Raw genomic sequence first — 17,899 nt, 5'->3', positions numbered from 1 at the left:
ACCCTCAATACTGCTGAAACCAAGTTGGACATCTTTAAAGGTTTTCAGATACAATTTTCTCGAATAAGACTTCATAGAGTGTTATGGCCGAGTGGTTAAGAGCATCGAATACAAGTTCTGGTGCTGATTCACCGGAGTGTGGGTTCGAATCCCGGTCGTGACATTTGTGTCCTTGAGCAAGATACTTCACTATAATTGCTTCTCTTCACCCAGGAGTATAAATGGGTACCTGCGAGGGTAGAGGTTGATATTGTGTATGAAAAAGCCACAAGCGCCTTACAGGCAGCTCAGGGCTGTATACTCCCAAGGGAGCTGAGAAACATTACAGGGATGTTATTGGCACCATCGAATGTAAAGAGCATTGATACGGTTGTTGTGAAATGCGCTATATAAGGATTTGTTAAGAATTTGTTATTATTTCAGTGGGAAATAGTTCACCAAAGTGGCTCGCGTATAAACTTCATAATCAGTACCCTTACAGACAAAAATTAAACAATGACGTTTTATCCTTACCAATCCTGTATAATACCTTTAAAGGCAGTGGACACTATTGGTAATTACTCAAAATAATTATTAGGCCACATAAAAATAAAATTGTTGATCGTTCCCTCCCAACCATTCAAAAAACCCTGACCCCATATTTTTGTTCTCGTTTTTTTTTCCCCATGTCTGGATATCTCTTCATACTTTTACTGCCCAGATTTTTCAGCTGATATTTTTTTCAAAATGTACAGGCTTGAAAAGATGTTTAAAGGAGGTTTTTATTCATGTTGGCAAAGCAAGAACAATTCTTCAAAAATTTACTTGGGCTACACTGTGCTTTTAGTTGTTTGAAAAAAGTTTGCAGAAAATGTCATCTAGGAGTTAAATTTGCTTGACAAAACTATTGAAAACTTTAAAAACACACAAACCTTCTGTTTTATAGTGATTGTGATGATTTATTTATTCTTGATTTCATATTTGGCATGTCAACAAAACTTTTTTTTTTTAAACTATAAAAAACCTCCCTCCCTCCCCAATCCGCAAACAAAAAAGGACGATCAACAATTTTTTTTTTTTTTATGTGGCCTTAGCATAAAATCTTTCTCGGTGACGAGTAATGGGGATAGGTTACAGAAACTTTTCTCCAGTCCCCTCTTATTTTTTAAAGTTAAATGAATTAAAAGGACTCACAGTGAAGCCAAGTTTCTTGTAGTCGTTAGTTGCAGACATGGATGGTTTCCTGATGTCGCCATGGGAACCAAAGGCAATCATTCTAAGATCAATGATGTTCTCTCTGTGTTTCTGGTCAGGGAAGAAAACATCAAGATTAGCATGGTAGAAAAGTCCTGATACTCTGAACGCTATAGTCCCCTTGCACGCGCGTCACACGCGGCGACTGGTGCCACGCTCACCATGTTGGTGGGCAAGTTAGGTTTACGTGTATTAATGCTGAGTCGTCTAAAATGCGTACTTCACTGCATAACGCACAGCATACTCTATGCATAGAGTTATATATGAAAACGCACAGTGAAATTGCCCACCAGTATGGCGCATTCAAGATTTTTCTGATGATGGGTCAATAGTCTAATTTTTTTTCAGAGCCAGATCAACTTTAAGGTGACAAATTAATAGCAATAACAAGTTTTGCTTAGAAGCCTAGAGCAGCTTTCAATAGTATAAAGCATTTTGATAAACATTTCACTTTGAAGTAATGAGCAATTGCAAAATTGAAGCCCCCATATTTGAATCTGAAAAGTGTTACTGAAGTAACACTTCTCAGATTGTGTATTCCCATTGGGGATTATTCTTCCAACCTGGACATAACCGCTCGGGAGTAGATTTTCGAAGTTCGGGTAACTTCTCAGTTCTGAGAATAATTATACTGTTTTTTAACTACTACTACCCTGGGCGACAGGGAGAAAATCAGCCGGGACTACTACTTTAGCTTAATAGTGGATCGAGGGAACTTCTCGTTCTGAACTTGTTGCCGTGTCTACTGTGTGCTCAATTTACCTCATTGTTGGGGTCAATCTTGGTGTTCATCTTCTTCTCCAAAAGGTTAAAGGTCAACTGTTGGAAGACGTACAGCTGGTGCTGCATCTCGGTCCCTATATTCTGAGATCGGACAACTTTCTAAGAAAAGAAGAAAACACAATTTATATTGGTGAAAAATGTTTTTGTGAGTTTCCCATGATCAAATCTCTGAATTTTACTTCCGGGTTTCACTGTGACATTAAGATAGTGATGATAATAAGTATCCTGCAAATTTATTTTGTCTAAAATGCCCATGTTGATTGGAAATCAATTAAAGGGTGCGTTCGTTTAGCTTCCCTGCGTCTACCCCGCGGTGCTCACTCAGGTGAGCCCCTGACAAGAGCTAAACGAACGACCACTCACCGCTCTCGTAGTGACGTCGTTTACCTGGGGCCAGCCCTCAAGTGACCCACTCCACAAGCAGGGCATTAAAATCTTGCAACTTTGACGACCGATTGGGCTCAAATTTTCACAGGTTTGTTATTTTATGCAAGTGTTGAAATACACCAAGTGAGAAGACTGGTCTTTGACAATTACCAATAGTGTCCAGTGTCTTTAAACTAAAATACATAAAGCATCTTATTTACCTCCATGATGACTGTCCTGATTTCCTTGGAAGATAACGAATCTTCAAGTTTCTGCAAAGAAAACATAAATTTCTCAAAAATCTAAAAAGTGGGACACAGAGGTCTTAAGGGACTTCACTCCTCTTATGATGTCACTCGACTGATTGTTCTGCTGTCGATTTCACAAAACTCTTCCTAACTTAAGACTAATCTAAGGACTTGGGACGAGTCCCAACCCTGCACTATAGCATGTAGACCTTAAGATTAATCCTAAGTTAAGATGAGTTACTCGTCCTAACTCGAGATAAGACGAGTCCTATATCTTTGTGAAATCGACCCCTTCACTACAAAAGTAAGGCTGGTGACAGCTGTTGCCCCTAAATTGTGGAACAAGCTGCCTTGTGCTATCGAGGAAGCCACATCTACTGCAACCTTCAAACGCTAACTCAAAACTCGCCTGATTTCCCAACTTAAATGATCATCTTTTTGTTTTGTTTTTATTTTGTTGATGATTGTGAGGCCACATGTTCTTTGTAGAATGCCCTCATAATGTCCCATATTAAATGTTGTATTTAATTGGTCAACTCACTAGAAAACTACACCAAGAGTAGGAGGGTTAACCTTGTCATTTTTTTTTTAATTTGTATGCAAGTCGCCTGACACACAAGCCCTGAAAGGTGTGGGCTACAATTTTTTCCAGAGGCCGTTGCCACCTACTCCTAGGGCTGAAACAGGGTTACCCCTTTCACAGTCCATACGTATGTAGGCTTGGGTATCTTCAATTCGAAGCCTGGCCGGTAGAGCAGAAAGCACTACCTCCCCAATTTTATGTAAAAAGTGTCACGATCGGGATCCGAACCCACACCCTGCCGATTAAACACCAGAGCTTGAATCCAGTGCTCTTAATCGCTCCGCCATGACACTGCAATGAACTAACAGATGCAGTAAGAAAACTTATTTCTCATTTTCCAACTGTTACCTTTTTACGTTCCTCTGGTGCTCTCAGGCAGAGGGCATTCATCAGGGCCAGACAATATTGCTGAATGACTGGATGCTTGTTGCTGGAAACAAACCACACAAAACCATAAAAATGTTAGTTGATATAATCATTGTTTTGTTTGTTCATTGTTTGTTTCAATGATCTTCCCATCAAAGGGAACTCAGCAAACTCCCAAAAGGGGATAACACCATGCTGGCAAAAGACAATCTCTCTCATTACAAACATTGGGTTTAACATCTATGATTATGAATTGCACAAACCAAGAAACTGTGCTTCGGTGACTAAACAACAGCACTAATTCTAGTCATTGTGAAATCAGCGGTTGTTTTGGTAGGATTCGAACACACTATATTTTTTTATTTTTTTATTTTAATTTTATTTTATGCAAGACGCCTGACACACAAGTCCTGAAGGCCACTTCAAGATGTGGGCTACAATTATATTTTCCAGAGGCCGTTGCCACCTTACTCCTAGGGCTGAAACAGGGTTACCCCTTTCACAGTCCATACAATTGCAAGTCCTGCAGTCTAACCATCATTCATCATTAACGGTCGCAACCAAAGATAAGCAGTCCAACCACCGAACCACGGTGTTTTATTGTAAGCACTTTCCAAATTTAGGAATTTATTTGACCTATTAATTGATTTAAAGCATTCCCAAGTTTGGGTTGTTTCTTTTCATTTGCTCAAATAAAACAATGACACTTCAATTCACCAAGAAACAAACTTCAAATAACGGCAAAAGGTCAATTAATAACTCAAATGTCAAACAGGTCAATTTAAATTTCCCTAGCGCCCTACATGTATTGTGTCTTTTCAAATTTTAACTGTATCGTACTTTGTTCTCTTTTCCCCCTTAAAGTTCCCCGTCCTAACCTCCATTACCCTGGTCTGTTCATTGTCCCTAAAAACAGAGTCAATGCCACTACAAAGGGCTTCATACACCGTCTCACCTCCCTGTTTAATTCAATCACCCAAACCAACCCTTCCATCGACATTTTCCACCAATCCATCTCTGCCTTCAAGTCAAGCAAATGCTCCAGCCCTCCCCCTCGCTCATCTTGTCCCCTAGTGTTTAGTCAAGTAATTGTCCTATTGCGTATTTCATGATTTTTTTTTCTGTTCTCTTATGAGGTTTTCCCCTCTTGCCATGTGTGTATATGTGTATTTTATGTTTTGTTTACTTCCTTAATTTATTGTTAAATTTAACTGTTTTTATAATGTTTAATATTAATATTTTCATCAATCCTGTAATTGGCGCTTGCGCTGTTGGATGTTGTATAAAAAAAATTAAAAAAAAAAATTTATGAGGAAGTTCATCATGCAGCAAGCAAGGAACGTGCAAATTCAATGAGGCAACTGATATCATGCTGTATTGCCCTTGATTTTAAACGGCCTCTGTACCCTTTAAAACATCCTTGTACTAATTAAAACATTTTAATTGAAGTGCCCTTTTGCAAAGATGACAGTCCAGGCTTATGCTGGCAAAGAAGTTCAACTACTCATCACTGCGTCACCGGACTCTACAATTTCGTGAGATAGGGGGATTGGTGGCAAGTGGGTGGACAAAGAGCTATTTTCAAGGAAAAATTGGTTGGATGTCTTAAAGGAACATGTTGCCTTGGATCGGTCGAGTTGGTTTTTGAAAAGCGTATGTAACCGCTTGTTATAGAATGCATATGGCTAGAAAGATATTTTAATAGAAGAATATAATGATCCACACAAGTATCACTCGAAATTGCGTGGTTTTCCTTTTACCTCAGCGTCAAACACGGTTGGCCATTTATGGGAGTCAAATGGTCGGCCATTTATGGGAGTCAAATTTTTGACTCCCATAAATGGGCGACCGTGTTGTTTCGCAAAGTAAAAGGAAAACCACGCAATTTCGAGGCAAATGTGTGTGGATCATTGTATTCTACTTTTTAAACAACTTTATGCATTTTATAACAAACGGTTACAAACGCTTTTCAAAGACCAACTCGACCGATCCAATGCAACGTGTTCCTTTAAATTTTAAAATGTATCCCAACTGTTGGAGAGGACAGATTAGCTTAATCATTGAGTGGATTGTGGTGAGTGTTTTGTCTTGCAAAGTTGTTTACAAATGAAGATAATGGTGTGTTGGTCAACTGTGTGCACAAACCAAAATTCACTCTGCATACGTACTTAAACATTCAACGTACTTAAACATTACGATGAACATAATATGAGTGTGACAGAGGGAGGGAGGGGGGGGGACACATGTTGGCGAACTTGTGGGGGAGGGGGGATGTCGGCCAACTAAGGATGGGGTGGTGTTGGCAAACAGAAGGGGTTGGGGCAAGGGAAAAGGGGAACAGTGCCCCCACTGTTGATTATTGACCAAACTTAAAATTAAATCCTTGTGATAAATGCCCATACCATGCAGTCAAAGTATCTTCACTATCGAAGTAACTTGCCACTTGTTCAATTTGGAATATTTTTTTTAGGTTCTGGAACATTTGCAGCTGATTTCACACAGCCTTACGCAACTGCCCAATTAGTACACTTGTGGAAGTCCAGACACTTGTGCCAAATAGTGGGGGCAAGCAGCTGCGTAAAGTTTTGTGAAATCGTCTTCTGTTTTTTCCTCAAAATGTCAGCCCCTGATCAATATATGTTGGAGCCATCTCAATGTCATGTCTTTCGACTGAGGATGCGTTCGTTTAGCTTCTCTGGGTCATCCGCGGTCTGCCCCGGTGCGTTCGAATAGCTTTTGACGTTATTCCAGGGGCTCACCCAGGTCAGCCCCCAGTGCCCTACTTGTGGAGTGGGTCACTTGGGGGCTGGCCTCAGGTAAACGACGTCACTACGAGAGCCGTGAGTGGTCGTTCGTTTAGCTCTTGTCAGGGGCTCACCCGAGTGAGCACCGCGGGGTAGACCCAGGGAAGCTAAACGAACGCACCCTGAATGTAACCCCACTGAGTGCCACTTCACGCTGCATGATGACTGTGACTACTCCAAATTCAGTTGGCAAATGCTGTCAAATAGTGCACTTAGCAGACTCACAAATACGTATGTGTCACACCACCATCAAAAGGCGTGATGTTTGCTCATTCTGCCCATCAGTAGTGTTAGTACTGTACATGCAAAATGTGCAAATCTTGGTTGCGCCACTTTGGGGTTGAGCATCCCCATGTTACTGCGTAAAGCAAAATTTTATGCAGCCAATGGGTACACAGTTGGATGTAAACCATATAACTTCATGAATTCAAATCCTAAACTGGTTGATTTTGATACAGTGGAAATAAATAAGTCTTAAACCTTGAACTTTACGATAAACAAAAGCACAACTGTAGTCCAAGTCCTTAACAGAGATAAGATCCAGCTTAACATCCAGATAGATGGTAAATCCTTGGACCAAGTCGAAAACTTCATCTACTTGGGGGGGTGTGATTTCAGAAATCCCCACCAGTGAAAATGACATCAAGCGTAGAGTTGCACTTGCCATGCGAGCCATGCAAAAGCTGAACTCTATATGGTCATCCAAAGACACCAAGAATTCAACCAAGCTTAATCTTTACAGAGTCTTGCTCCGAAACATGGACACTAAAGAAAGCAGATGAACAGAGATTAAGGATTTTTGAGATGGCATGCTTGAGGAAAATACTGGGGGTCACCAGAAGGGACAGACTTCGCAACACAAGAGTACGTGAACTGCTTCACTACTGTAAAGATCTTCCAACTTCAATTAGGAAAACAAAACTCAAGTATGTTGGGCATGTGAACAGAATGGGCAATGGCCGATACCCCAAAATACTTCTAGAAGGCCACATTGCAGGAAACAGACCCAGAGGAAGCCCAGGGAAACGATGGCTGGAAGAAATCAAGCACTTCTGTGAAGAGGCTGACATACCATCTGTGGCAGCAGCAGGACACCTAGCAAGGAACAGAGACCAATGGATACTAATAGTTGGGAAGCCATCTCCGGGATCTACCTCGGGAGGACAGCTATGATGACGGTGAACTTTCTACTCTGACCCTAGTCCAGATTCTGGCTGCTCTTTATTGAACAACTAGTAGCGGGGGGTTCACCTTGATCCTCTGCATTGAGGGCGCTTTGCTGACAGTTCAGAGACCTGGCAATAATAGTTTGGCTCATTATCCGGTCTGTGTTTTGACATTGCGGGCGTAGTACAAAAAGCTTTACTCTAAGAGTGCATGCGCAGAGCTATCAATTTACTCTAAGAGTGCACACGCAGAGCTACCAATCATGCATGAAAACAATCCAAATGCTCTGACCTTCTAGGGTGATTGTTAAAGTAATGTCGTCTTTTTGTTCCTAATGGAGGGTTGTAGCAGTCTGGTGCACATGCAGGAGATGCATTACATTAGCAGTTGAGCAAAAGAGGGGTCAGGGAAGCGTGCAAAAATCGGCGTGGTGACTTACACAACTGAAGGGGTTCTGGTCGAGCAGGAAGAAGACCCACCCTTGCCGAGTGGGTGTGGGTATTTGGGTTCATACCCAGAGGAGGACGGGAAGGCTTGATAGGGGTAAGGGTTAGGGTAATAGGAGGAGGAGGAAGAAGAGGTGATTGCGGAGGAGTAAAGAGGGGTTCGGGTGTGCAGGTCCCTGAGGGCAGCAAACATGACTCCTGACGTTCATATGATATTGTTCTTAATAATGATATGACATTCTTGCATTACAACGATGAATGTTAAATATGGCTTACACATTTGACTAGTGCAGCAATATATTTAGCAGAGTAAAATAAATTGTGTCCTTAAATTCAATTAAGGACAGCATGGGTATCACCTACTAGGAGCCTGGCTGGTAGAGAAGAATGCACTCCTTCCGACTTTTTATGAAGCAATTACAGTATGCCTTGCTCAAGGGCACAAGTGTTATGACATGGGCCCAGTTTCATAGAGCTGCTAAGCACAAACATTTGCTTAGCATGAAATTTCTTCCTTGATAAAAACAGGATTACCAACAAAATTTCTACGTGATTTTTCAGCATAAGCAAACAACAGCTGAATACCACAAACAAGAAATATGCAACAAATGGAAATTTTGTTGGTAATCCTGTTTTTATCCAGGAAGATATTTCATGCTAAGCAAATTTTTGTGCCTAGCAGCTCTATGAAATTGGGCCCAATATTCAAACCCACCCTCTGCTGCTAAAGACACCAAAGCTTGGGCTCGAGTGAACTAGACCGCTCAGCCACGACGCGCACTTGTTTATATCATTTTGTTTAAAGAAAGTTTTGAGCCAAACAAATTCTCAATGTTTGTTATCTTCAATAAATTAATAAGAATAATAATAAGACTTGTAATGCGCACATATCCACCCTGCTGGGTGTTCAAGGCACAGTAAAACCAAAAACAAAACAAAAAACAAAACACAACACAAAGAAAGACAGACACAACAAAATTAGTCATTGAAAACCTGTGACATAAGATAAGTTTTGAGAAGAGACTTGAATTTTGCGGTACAAAGACAAGATCGAAGATTAAGTGGTAGAGAGTTCCAGATGTGTGGCGCGGCTGAAGAAAATTATTATGTTGTGTAAAAATGTAATGATACGACAACTCACCTCTCCAGATGTGGCACAAGATTAGGGAAGGTAATTTCATTAGCAATGTTGGTGTACAACTCAGAGCTGAAAATGTACAAAATAAATATGGCACTGTTAAAACATCAAAACAATTCTACTTAAAGGCAGTGGACACTATTGGTAATTGTCAAAGACTAGCCTTCACAGTTGGTATATCTCAACATATACATAAAAAAACAAACCTGTGAAAATTTGAGCTCAATCGGTCATCGAACTTGCGAGATAATAATGAAAGAAAAAAACACCCTTGTCACACGAAGTTGTGTGCGTTAGATGGTTGATTTCGAGACCTCAAGTTCTAAACCCGAGGTCTCAAAATCAAATTCGTAGAAAATTACTTCTATCTCGAAAACTATGGCACTTCAGAGGGTGCCGTTTCTCACAATGTTTTATACCATCAACCTCTCCCCATTACTCATCACCAAGTGAGGTTTTATGCTAATAATTATTTTGAGTGATTACCAATAGTGTCCACTGCCTTTAAGGCTTTTTAAAATACTTTACCCTAAAGCCCGGTTCATACTAAACTGCGAATGCGCATGCAATACGAATGTTGACGTCACAAATTCGCAATGAATAATTCGCAGCAGTTCAACTCACTTGTGAATATTGTAGCGAAATGAGGGTTGTAACGTCAAATTCACGTCAAATTCGCTTCGCATTCGCAAGAAGTATGAACCGGGCTAAGATTGGAAAGTTTTGTACAGTTTTGATACTTGATACAAAAACTTGATACAGTTTTGATACAAAAATAATTCTTGAAATGATAACAGATAATAATTAATTGTTGCCTTCCCTCCCCTTGATCAAGTTTGAGTGTGCACAATGGTTAACTAAAGGTTGACCATTTGCACTGGTACCCAGGCTAGTTGACTCAAACAAGGGAAACCGACTGGGTAAATTTTGAACGATTTGGGGTTGAACCAAAGACAAATTGACTAGAGCTTGACGACCTCCAGATTAACTTGCCGGTGCTTTGTCAACTGAGGTATCTAGCCCCCTCTGTTGGCGGCGTCCCTATTTTGTCAATGTCTTTTTTTCAAGGGTGCCAGTCAAAAGCTGTATACAACCTGCTTTCGTAAGCTCTTCTTTGTTCAACCCCAAATCATGTTATCTTTTAGTTTCCACCAAGCGCAACATTTTAAGGAAGACTGGTAGCCCTCATCAAAACCAAATCAAGAACTTCAAAATTATTTTCATTTCTTGTGTCATTCTCTCTCTAGAATGTGTACATTGTACAAAGTGCAGTGGCTGTTTTTATAAATAAGTGAAATTAGTTTGGAAAGTGTTGGTGCAGAACTCTTTAAAAAATTACACACAAAAAAACAAAGAAAGGACTGGCGCAACTCTGTGGATGGAGAGGATCTTTTACCATGGTGTGGTGCAGTGCACTGGTTCTAAATTATTATGTCAATTCAATCTAGAGGGATTGGTTTGGGTTATTTTGAGTCGTATGCCGCCTCAAAATCAAGTGGTATCAGCTGCCCAGCCCTTCGATGGCAAAACACCCTAACTTTGAAAATGTTTGTTTCTTATTTTAAAAAAAATCATTTCTTGGTAGATTAAGGGCGTTCCATTTCAAAGTTTCAAAGGCATACATGAACTAGGAACAAGTTTGAGTGTACACAATGGTTAACTAAAGGTTGACCATTTGCACTTGAACCCAGGCTGGTCTACTATTGGTTGACTACTGTGGTCGACCATTTGGAACCGGACTCGAGCCCATGGTTTCTTCACTGGTCCCAACAGCATGTTCCTTTCTAACATGTGTAAAGCGCAGAGGGGAACCAGTGACACTATAGCGAAAAGGCGGAAGGTTGACTAGAATTCCAAATGAGTCGCTCAAGTGAGTGCATCACTGCTTATGTACGCTGCTGGGCCCAATTTCATACATGTATGTAGCGCTGCTTCCTGTAGCAGAAAAAATTGCTAAGGTGCAAGCGTATTTCACAGGTTTGCAGAAAAATGATGTCATTTACATGTATTTTCGTGCGGTAAGCACCGGAAGGTTAGCATGCCTTTCAATGTGCTTACGGTTAGCAGCGCTATGAAATAGAAACCACACAGTAAGCACAAAATCGGCCGCTAAGCAGCGTTGAAATGACAACATTGAAAACCTTTTTTTGGGGGGGGGGGGAGGGGGGGAGGACTCCGGCCGCAACCACTTCCCAAGCCATTCCTTTGGACCTGGTTTTGGTCAAGTAAAATGAATTAAGAAAAGGAAAAAGGGAATTTTACACAAAGAACAAATTTGAAGACAAACAAATGACCCAAACTACAGCACCAAGATAAAGGTCTGAAAGACGCATCGCCATGTTTTGTTTGTTTTGCCAGAAGACCTAAACATTATGGGGTTTTTCTCCTAACTAATTGTAACAATACTGTTTTAATCTGAACTTGTGTACACGCTGAATGCACAAAAGATTTGTAACATGCACAAAGTGTGTACATGGTTGCAATAATAAGAGAACAAGTTGGGTCCAAACAAGGACTACATTTCTAAAATGGAACTAACATTATGTTTAAGTTTGAAGTTGTCAAATTGCTCTATTTTGCTTAAAAGATTTGGGTACTTTTTGTACACAAAATACAATGTATAAAGCATGCCTTAAAACATTAGTTGCTGAGGTGCTGTGTTTTTGAGAAATGAGTAAAATAAGGTCATGAAAATACGTTTTTAACATGCTAAAATAATTTTTGTCTCATGATCAGTGACTCACAACTTCTTTGCATGTCCTTGTTTTACTCATTTCTCAAAAACTACAGCACCTCAGCAAGTAATATTTTCAGGGAAGCTTTCTACTATCATTATCATTAAAGCTTACTTGTTAGCGATCGATGGAGAGATGTTGATAGTCTAAAACATTGTGAGAAACAGCTCCCTCTAAAGTAACATTGTTTTCGAGAAAGAAGTTACTTCTCACTAAAATATTTGAATTTGATATTGAGACCTCAGAATTTGATTTTGAGGTCTCGAATTCAAGCATCTGAAAGCACACAACTTCATGTGACAAGTTTTTAATTCTTCCATTATTATCTCCCAACTTTGACAACCAATTCAGTTCAAATTTTCACAGGTTTGTTATTTTGTGGATATGTTGAGATACATCAAGTGAGAAGACTGGTCTATGACAATTACCGATAGTTTGACTTTGGCAAAAAAGTCAGGCGATGCATCTTAAAGGTTATTAGCAAGCATCTATGCCAACACCAAAATATAGATCAAAAGAAATATCATAATCAATATACACAAATAAACAGAGCTCCTGAAGAGACTGGCCAAGAACAAAACTAAGAGCCTTGCTGGGGGTGGATTTCACAAAGGTAGTCCTAACTTAGGACTAGTCCTAGGCAATGCTAAGAGATAGGACTGGTCCTAAGTTAGGATGAGTTACTGGTCCTAACTTAGGACTAGTCCTAGGCAATGCTAAGAGATAGGACTGGTCCTAAGTTAGGATGAGTTACTGGTCCTAACTTAGGACTAGTCCTAGGCAATGCTAAGAGATAGGACTGGTCCTAAGTTAGGATGAGTTACTGGTCCTAACTAAGGACTGGTCCTATCTCTTAGCATTGCCTAGGACTGGTCCTAAGTTAGGACTACCTATGTGAAATCCACCCCTGGTAGAGCAGAATGCAATACCTTCCCAACTTGTTTACGAAGCAGTTATTGTCAAGCGCCTTGAATCGCTCAAGGGCACAAGTGTCATGATCTGGATTCGAACCCTCGCTCTGCTGCTGACAACACCAAAGCTTGGTTGGGTCCGGTGACCTAGACTGCTGGGCCAGGACAAGCCACAAGGCACATTTATTTTAAAGGCAGTGGACACTATTTGTAATTACTCAAAATTATTAATATCATGAAAGAAGTTCATCAGGCTGGTAAAATATCAACTTATTAAATGTATTTTCTAAGAAACACAGCCAAATACTCACGTAATTTTGTCAGATCCTCAGATTAATATCATAAAACCACACTTGATTACGAGTAGTGAGGAGAGGTTGATAGTATAAAACATTATAAGAAACAGCTCCCTCTGAAGTGATGTAGTTTATCGAGAAAGAAGCAATTTTCCACGAATTTGATTTCGAGACCTCATATTTAAAAATTTGAGGTCTCGAAATCAAGCATCTGAAAGCACACAATTTCGTGTGACCAAGGTGCGACAAGGGTGTTTTTTCTTTCATTAAAGTTCGACGACCGATTGAGCTCAAATTTTCACAGGTTTGTTCTTTTATGCAAGTGTTGAGATACACCAAGTGAGAAGACTGATCTTTGACAATTACCAATAGTGTCCAGTGTCTTTAAAAAGTCTGAAAATTTGTCCACCCTGCTTTCGGAAAGAGTGTAGACACTCAAGTCATCTCCGTTTCCATAAAACTACCCGACTAAAATTGAATTGAAACTTGTCTTTCTTTTTTGCACCAAAAAAACCTGGAGCCACTCACACCATCTAATGATAATAATAATAAACATTTATTTAGCGCCAAATCCATTAAAAATGCTCCCAGGCAAAAAAAATCAAAATTTTAACCACAAAAACTTAATAATTAAAAGGTCCAAAAATAAGATCCACAAAATATGATCATAAAACAATAAAGATCAACATTAAACCAAAGAAACGTAGAGCTTAAAAATCAAGTCATCTTTCTAGTGAAAAATAAAAGATTCCACTGGAATAAAATAATCATCTTTCTAGAAAGTATAGAAGGAAAAAGAAAAAAGATGTGTGCGCCTACAACAACAAAAAAACATACTTTTACACTTGTGCGAAAAACAATGGGGTCAAAATGTGTGCAAATCGCAGAACCAATTGAAAAAAATGTTTTCTTCAAACCAGATGCACTTACGTCCTAACGGAGTCCGACTGCCCTCTATGTTAAATATAAAAAGGTTACAAAAATTGTAGAAAGGAGTGAGTTATTAAATCATACGTGTTTGAAAAACATTGTTAGTACTTGAACTCATTGCAAATGAAGAAAAATTTTATTTTGTTGTGTTGTCATCAGTAATGTATTAATGAACTTTCATGAACAGAAATCTTTCCTGCCTCCAAAGAATACAGAGTCACTCAACACTGTTATCGCTTTTAAGTATTTGGGTTATCAAGTTATTATTAGAGAAATTTGCAGTTTGTTAAAAAATATCTGGATTTTTACTAGGGACTCAAAAAGAATTTCAACTGAGGAAAGGTCGATTCAACTTCGTAAACATGGCAAAGGAAACTACAGTCAGAGGGTACATTTCAATGTAGCACAAGAATAAGGCCATTGACCTTTTGTGCCCCCCCCCTGAAATTCAAGGCCGAACAGCATCGGTTATTGGTTAATTCAATTAAATTGTAGCAAAGAAAGAATTCAACGAATTTGATGGACATGTCTTGTTCTATGGTCACCTTGCCAGTTAGTTTAGAATTTTAGCATAGATAGGGTTAGAGGCGTCTGTCTCCTGAAAAGGTCAAAACATTACCGATGCCAGCAGGGATATGCCTATGTAATAAGTAATTTATTAGTTCTCTGTTGGCGGGACAGACGTATCCCCATACTTTTGTTTGGGCACTGGCCTGGTGACCAGTCTTTTTTCTTTGTCTTTTTCTTCCACTCTTAACATGTGTTCTGCGCCTCTGATCATTTTGTATGAAAGGGGCGCAATATAAATTTTAAATATCATATTATTATTAACTTTGTCAATTTGTCAACACCCCGGTTCACACTTTATACATCAGTTGTGAGAGCCAAGCGAATTGTCTCGCCAAAACAGTGCAGACTGATGGTTTGACTCATTTCGCATTATACCTTCGTGTTTACTTTTCGGTTTTTTTACTTCGATGTTAGTGAGAAACTGAGAATGCTCCCCCTGAAGAATGAAATCAATTTCTTAGAGGACTTTACCTGCTTAGAATGAGACTCTCCAGGATTGCCAGAGCTTTGAGAGTTATTGTAGTATCGCTTGGTTGGAGGACAGCTGAGTAGGTACGATTAACGTAGGATGCAATCTGAGAGTAGGAAAAAAATCCATATGAATAAGCAGACGGGCCTAAAGTGGGACAAAAGTGTAGAGACCACAACCGAAACGATCAGAACTTGGTGCGCTAGACTGCTTGGCTAAGACACACGTCCATCTCAGGTCAAACCATAGAGTTTTATATAAGAACTAGAGGGTGCACTTACATACGCAGCCCCAGCATGCGCGCATGCGGCCATTTTCTAAGCTGACAAAACAGCATCGCACAGCGTGTGTTTGTGCGGCCATTTTGTAAGGTGCCACAACAGCATCGCATATAGCGTTCAATAACACAACCTTCAATGTGTACTTCATATTCAGCGCACGTAAAGAATGCTACGCGCGTGTCTCCTTGCGATCCCGTCACGTTTGTGCAAGCAACATCACCAGTGCGCCCTCTAGTCCTTATAGCTCTATGGGTCAAACACATAATCTTAAAAATTGCCTGAAGTTATAGGGAACCAAAATACTCATATATTTGCAACATGATAACTAATATAATTAGTTTGTTACCCTTTAAGTGATGTTTATTAAAGACACTGGACAGTATCGGTAATTGTAAAAGACCAGTCTTCTCACTTGCTGTATCTCAACATATGCATAAAATAACAAACCTATGAAAATTTGAGCTCAATCGGTCATCGAAGTGGCAAGATAATTATGAAAGATAAAAACACCATTGTCACACGATGTTGTGTGCTTTCAGATGCTTGATTCCGAGACCTCAAATTCTCAATCTGAGGTCTCGAAATTGAATTCGTGGGAAATTACTTCTTTCTAGAAAAATATGTCACTTCAGAGGGAGCCGTTTCTCACAATGTTTTATACTATCAACCTCTGCCCATTACTCGTAATCACATAGGGATTTGTAATAATAATTATTTTGAGTAAATACCGATAGTGTCCCTTGCCTTTAAGCACTGTGTTATGCTCAGTACTTTCCCAAGCCATGTGAGAAAAAAAAACAGGACAATCACTCAGGTGGGATTTGAACCCATGACCTTTGCATTGCTAGAGTAGATACATGTCTTGCCATTAAACCAGCGAGCCAGCCCAGTGAACAAAGGCAGTTCAATTCTTATGTGATTTGTATGGATTGGTTTTTTTACAGAAGTCAGAAAAAATTGAAGGTAAGAACAAATTATATTCTTTATCCACAATGTTAAAGGATTTGGGTATTAACACAAAGCATAATGTCCACAGATTAACATTAAACTTACACAGTTTGAAGATAATGATGGTAGACAATTTACCTCTAAATATTAGTTGCTGAGGTGCTGTAGTTTTTGAGAAATGAGTAAAACAATGTTACGAAAGTATGTTTTACATGCTTAAATAATTTCCGTCTCATGTGACGTAAGTTGTTTTTGTGACTTGTTTTTTTTTTTTTCTCAAAAACTACAGCACCTCAGCAAGTAAGATTTTCAGGGAAGCTTTCTACCATCATTATCTTCAAACTGTGTGAGTTTCATGTTAATCCGAGAACATTTTGTTGTGTGTCCTACAAATAATAACAATATAATAATAACCTTACTTATATAGCGCTTTTTACAAAAGCGATACAAAGCGCTTACGAAATACAATACGCCTCTCTTAATACTTATTATGCATGACGTCATAATTCTTACTCAAAATGGGGCTATAGGCGCACGTTCCCCATCACTTGCAGTGGCTGCGCCCATCGCCTCGTTTTGAGTAAGCATCGTGACGTACCTCATGCATAAATATTAAGAGAGGCGTATAGCAACCAAACAAAAGATAAACTACATGTTTTACAGACAAAACAATGCAATTAACAATGATTCAATCTAGAGTAACTTAGGAGAGGTGTGTTTTTAATTTGGATTTGAAGGAACTCAAAAAGTACCTAGACCCTAATCAATAACATATATCAAATTATAAGCAACATACCCGCTTGATAAACTTGATAGTGATGTTCTCCCACGGGATAATGGAATGTTCCATCAGTTCTAAGAAACTGGAGAGAGTGTTAGCCATCGCATCTCCTTGCCTAGAAACAAAACACAGGATAGCATTAGAGTGAGCCAAAATACATCTCTAAGACAACTTTCTTGAGAACTTTGTGATTTCAGAGCTAAACGAAAATTAACTTAGTATCATCTAAAAATATTACTTATAGATAAAAAAAAAATACAGACACCCTCTGGGAAGCAACTTGATTTTGTTTCTAAACAATTATTAACTTAAAATCCGACTTGGTAACGAGCAATGGAGAACTGTTGATAGTATAAAACATTGTGGGAAACGACTCCCTCTAATGTGATGTAGTTTTGGAGAAATAGGTAAGTTCTCACTAAAATAATAAAAGACTTCTAGCTAGAAGTCTTTTATTTCTATCTGAAAGCACACAAATTCGTCCAACAAGGGTGTGTTTTCTTTCATAATTTTCTTGCAACTTCGATGGTCGATTGAACCCAAATTTGCACCAATAGGTTTCCACTTACTCTGTGTTATCTTCCACCATTTGCACCAATAGGTTTCCACTTACTCTGTGTTATGTTCCGCCATTTGCACCAATAGGTTTCCACTTACTCTGTGTTATCTTCCACCATTTGCACCAATAGGTTTCCACTTACTCTGTGTTATGTTCCGCCATTTGCACCAATAGGTTTCCACTTACTCTGTGTTATCTTCCACCATTTGCACCAATAGGTTTCCACTTACTCTGTGTTATCTTCCACCATTTGCACCAATAGGTTTCCACTTACTCTGTGTTATC

At 39.3% G+C, this 17,899-nt stretch overlaps 1 protein-coding gene across 5 annotated transcripts in view; it reads right to left on the bottom strand.

The window, feature by feature from the left end:
- The window catches only part of LOC117289554 (engulfment and cell motility protein 1-like), a 32,851-nt gene that overhangs the window by 10,634 nt on the left and 4,318 nt on the right, over positions 1-17,899 (bottom strand). For 4 of the 5 annotated variants that reach the window (XM_033770710.1, XM_033770709.1, XM_033770713.1 and 1 more), the window contains 8 exons: positions 17,071-17,170; positions 15,048-15,151; positions 14,007-14,030; positions 9,138-9,203; positions 3,562-3,643; positions 2,604-2,654; positions 1,996-2,115; positions 1,174-1,284 (listed from right to left, as the gene is read on the bottom strand). In XM_033770710.1, the coding sequence (XP_033626601.1) occupies positions 1,174-1,284; positions 1,996-2,115; positions 2,604-2,654; positions 3,562-3,643; positions 9,138-9,203; positions 14,007-14,030; positions 15,048-15,151; positions 17,071-17,170 (658 nt within the window). The remainder of the gene's footprint in view (positions 1-1,173; positions 1,285-1,995; positions 2,116-2,603; positions 2,655-3,561; positions 3,644-9,137; positions 9,204-14,006; positions 14,031-15,047; positions 15,152-17,070; positions 17,171-17,899) is intronic. The other variant, XM_033770711.1, reaches the window with a different exon arrangement.

This window comes from Asterias rubens, chromosome 4, assembly GCF_902459465.1.
Source record: "Asterias rubens chromosome 4, eAstRub1.3, whole genome shotgun sequence".
NCBI lineage: Eukaryota > Metazoa > Echinodermata > Asteroidea > Forcipulatida > Asteriidae > Asterias > Asterias rubens.
Note: the sequence above shows the minus strand (reverse complement) of the source record. Positions and strands in the feature narration are given on the sequence as shown.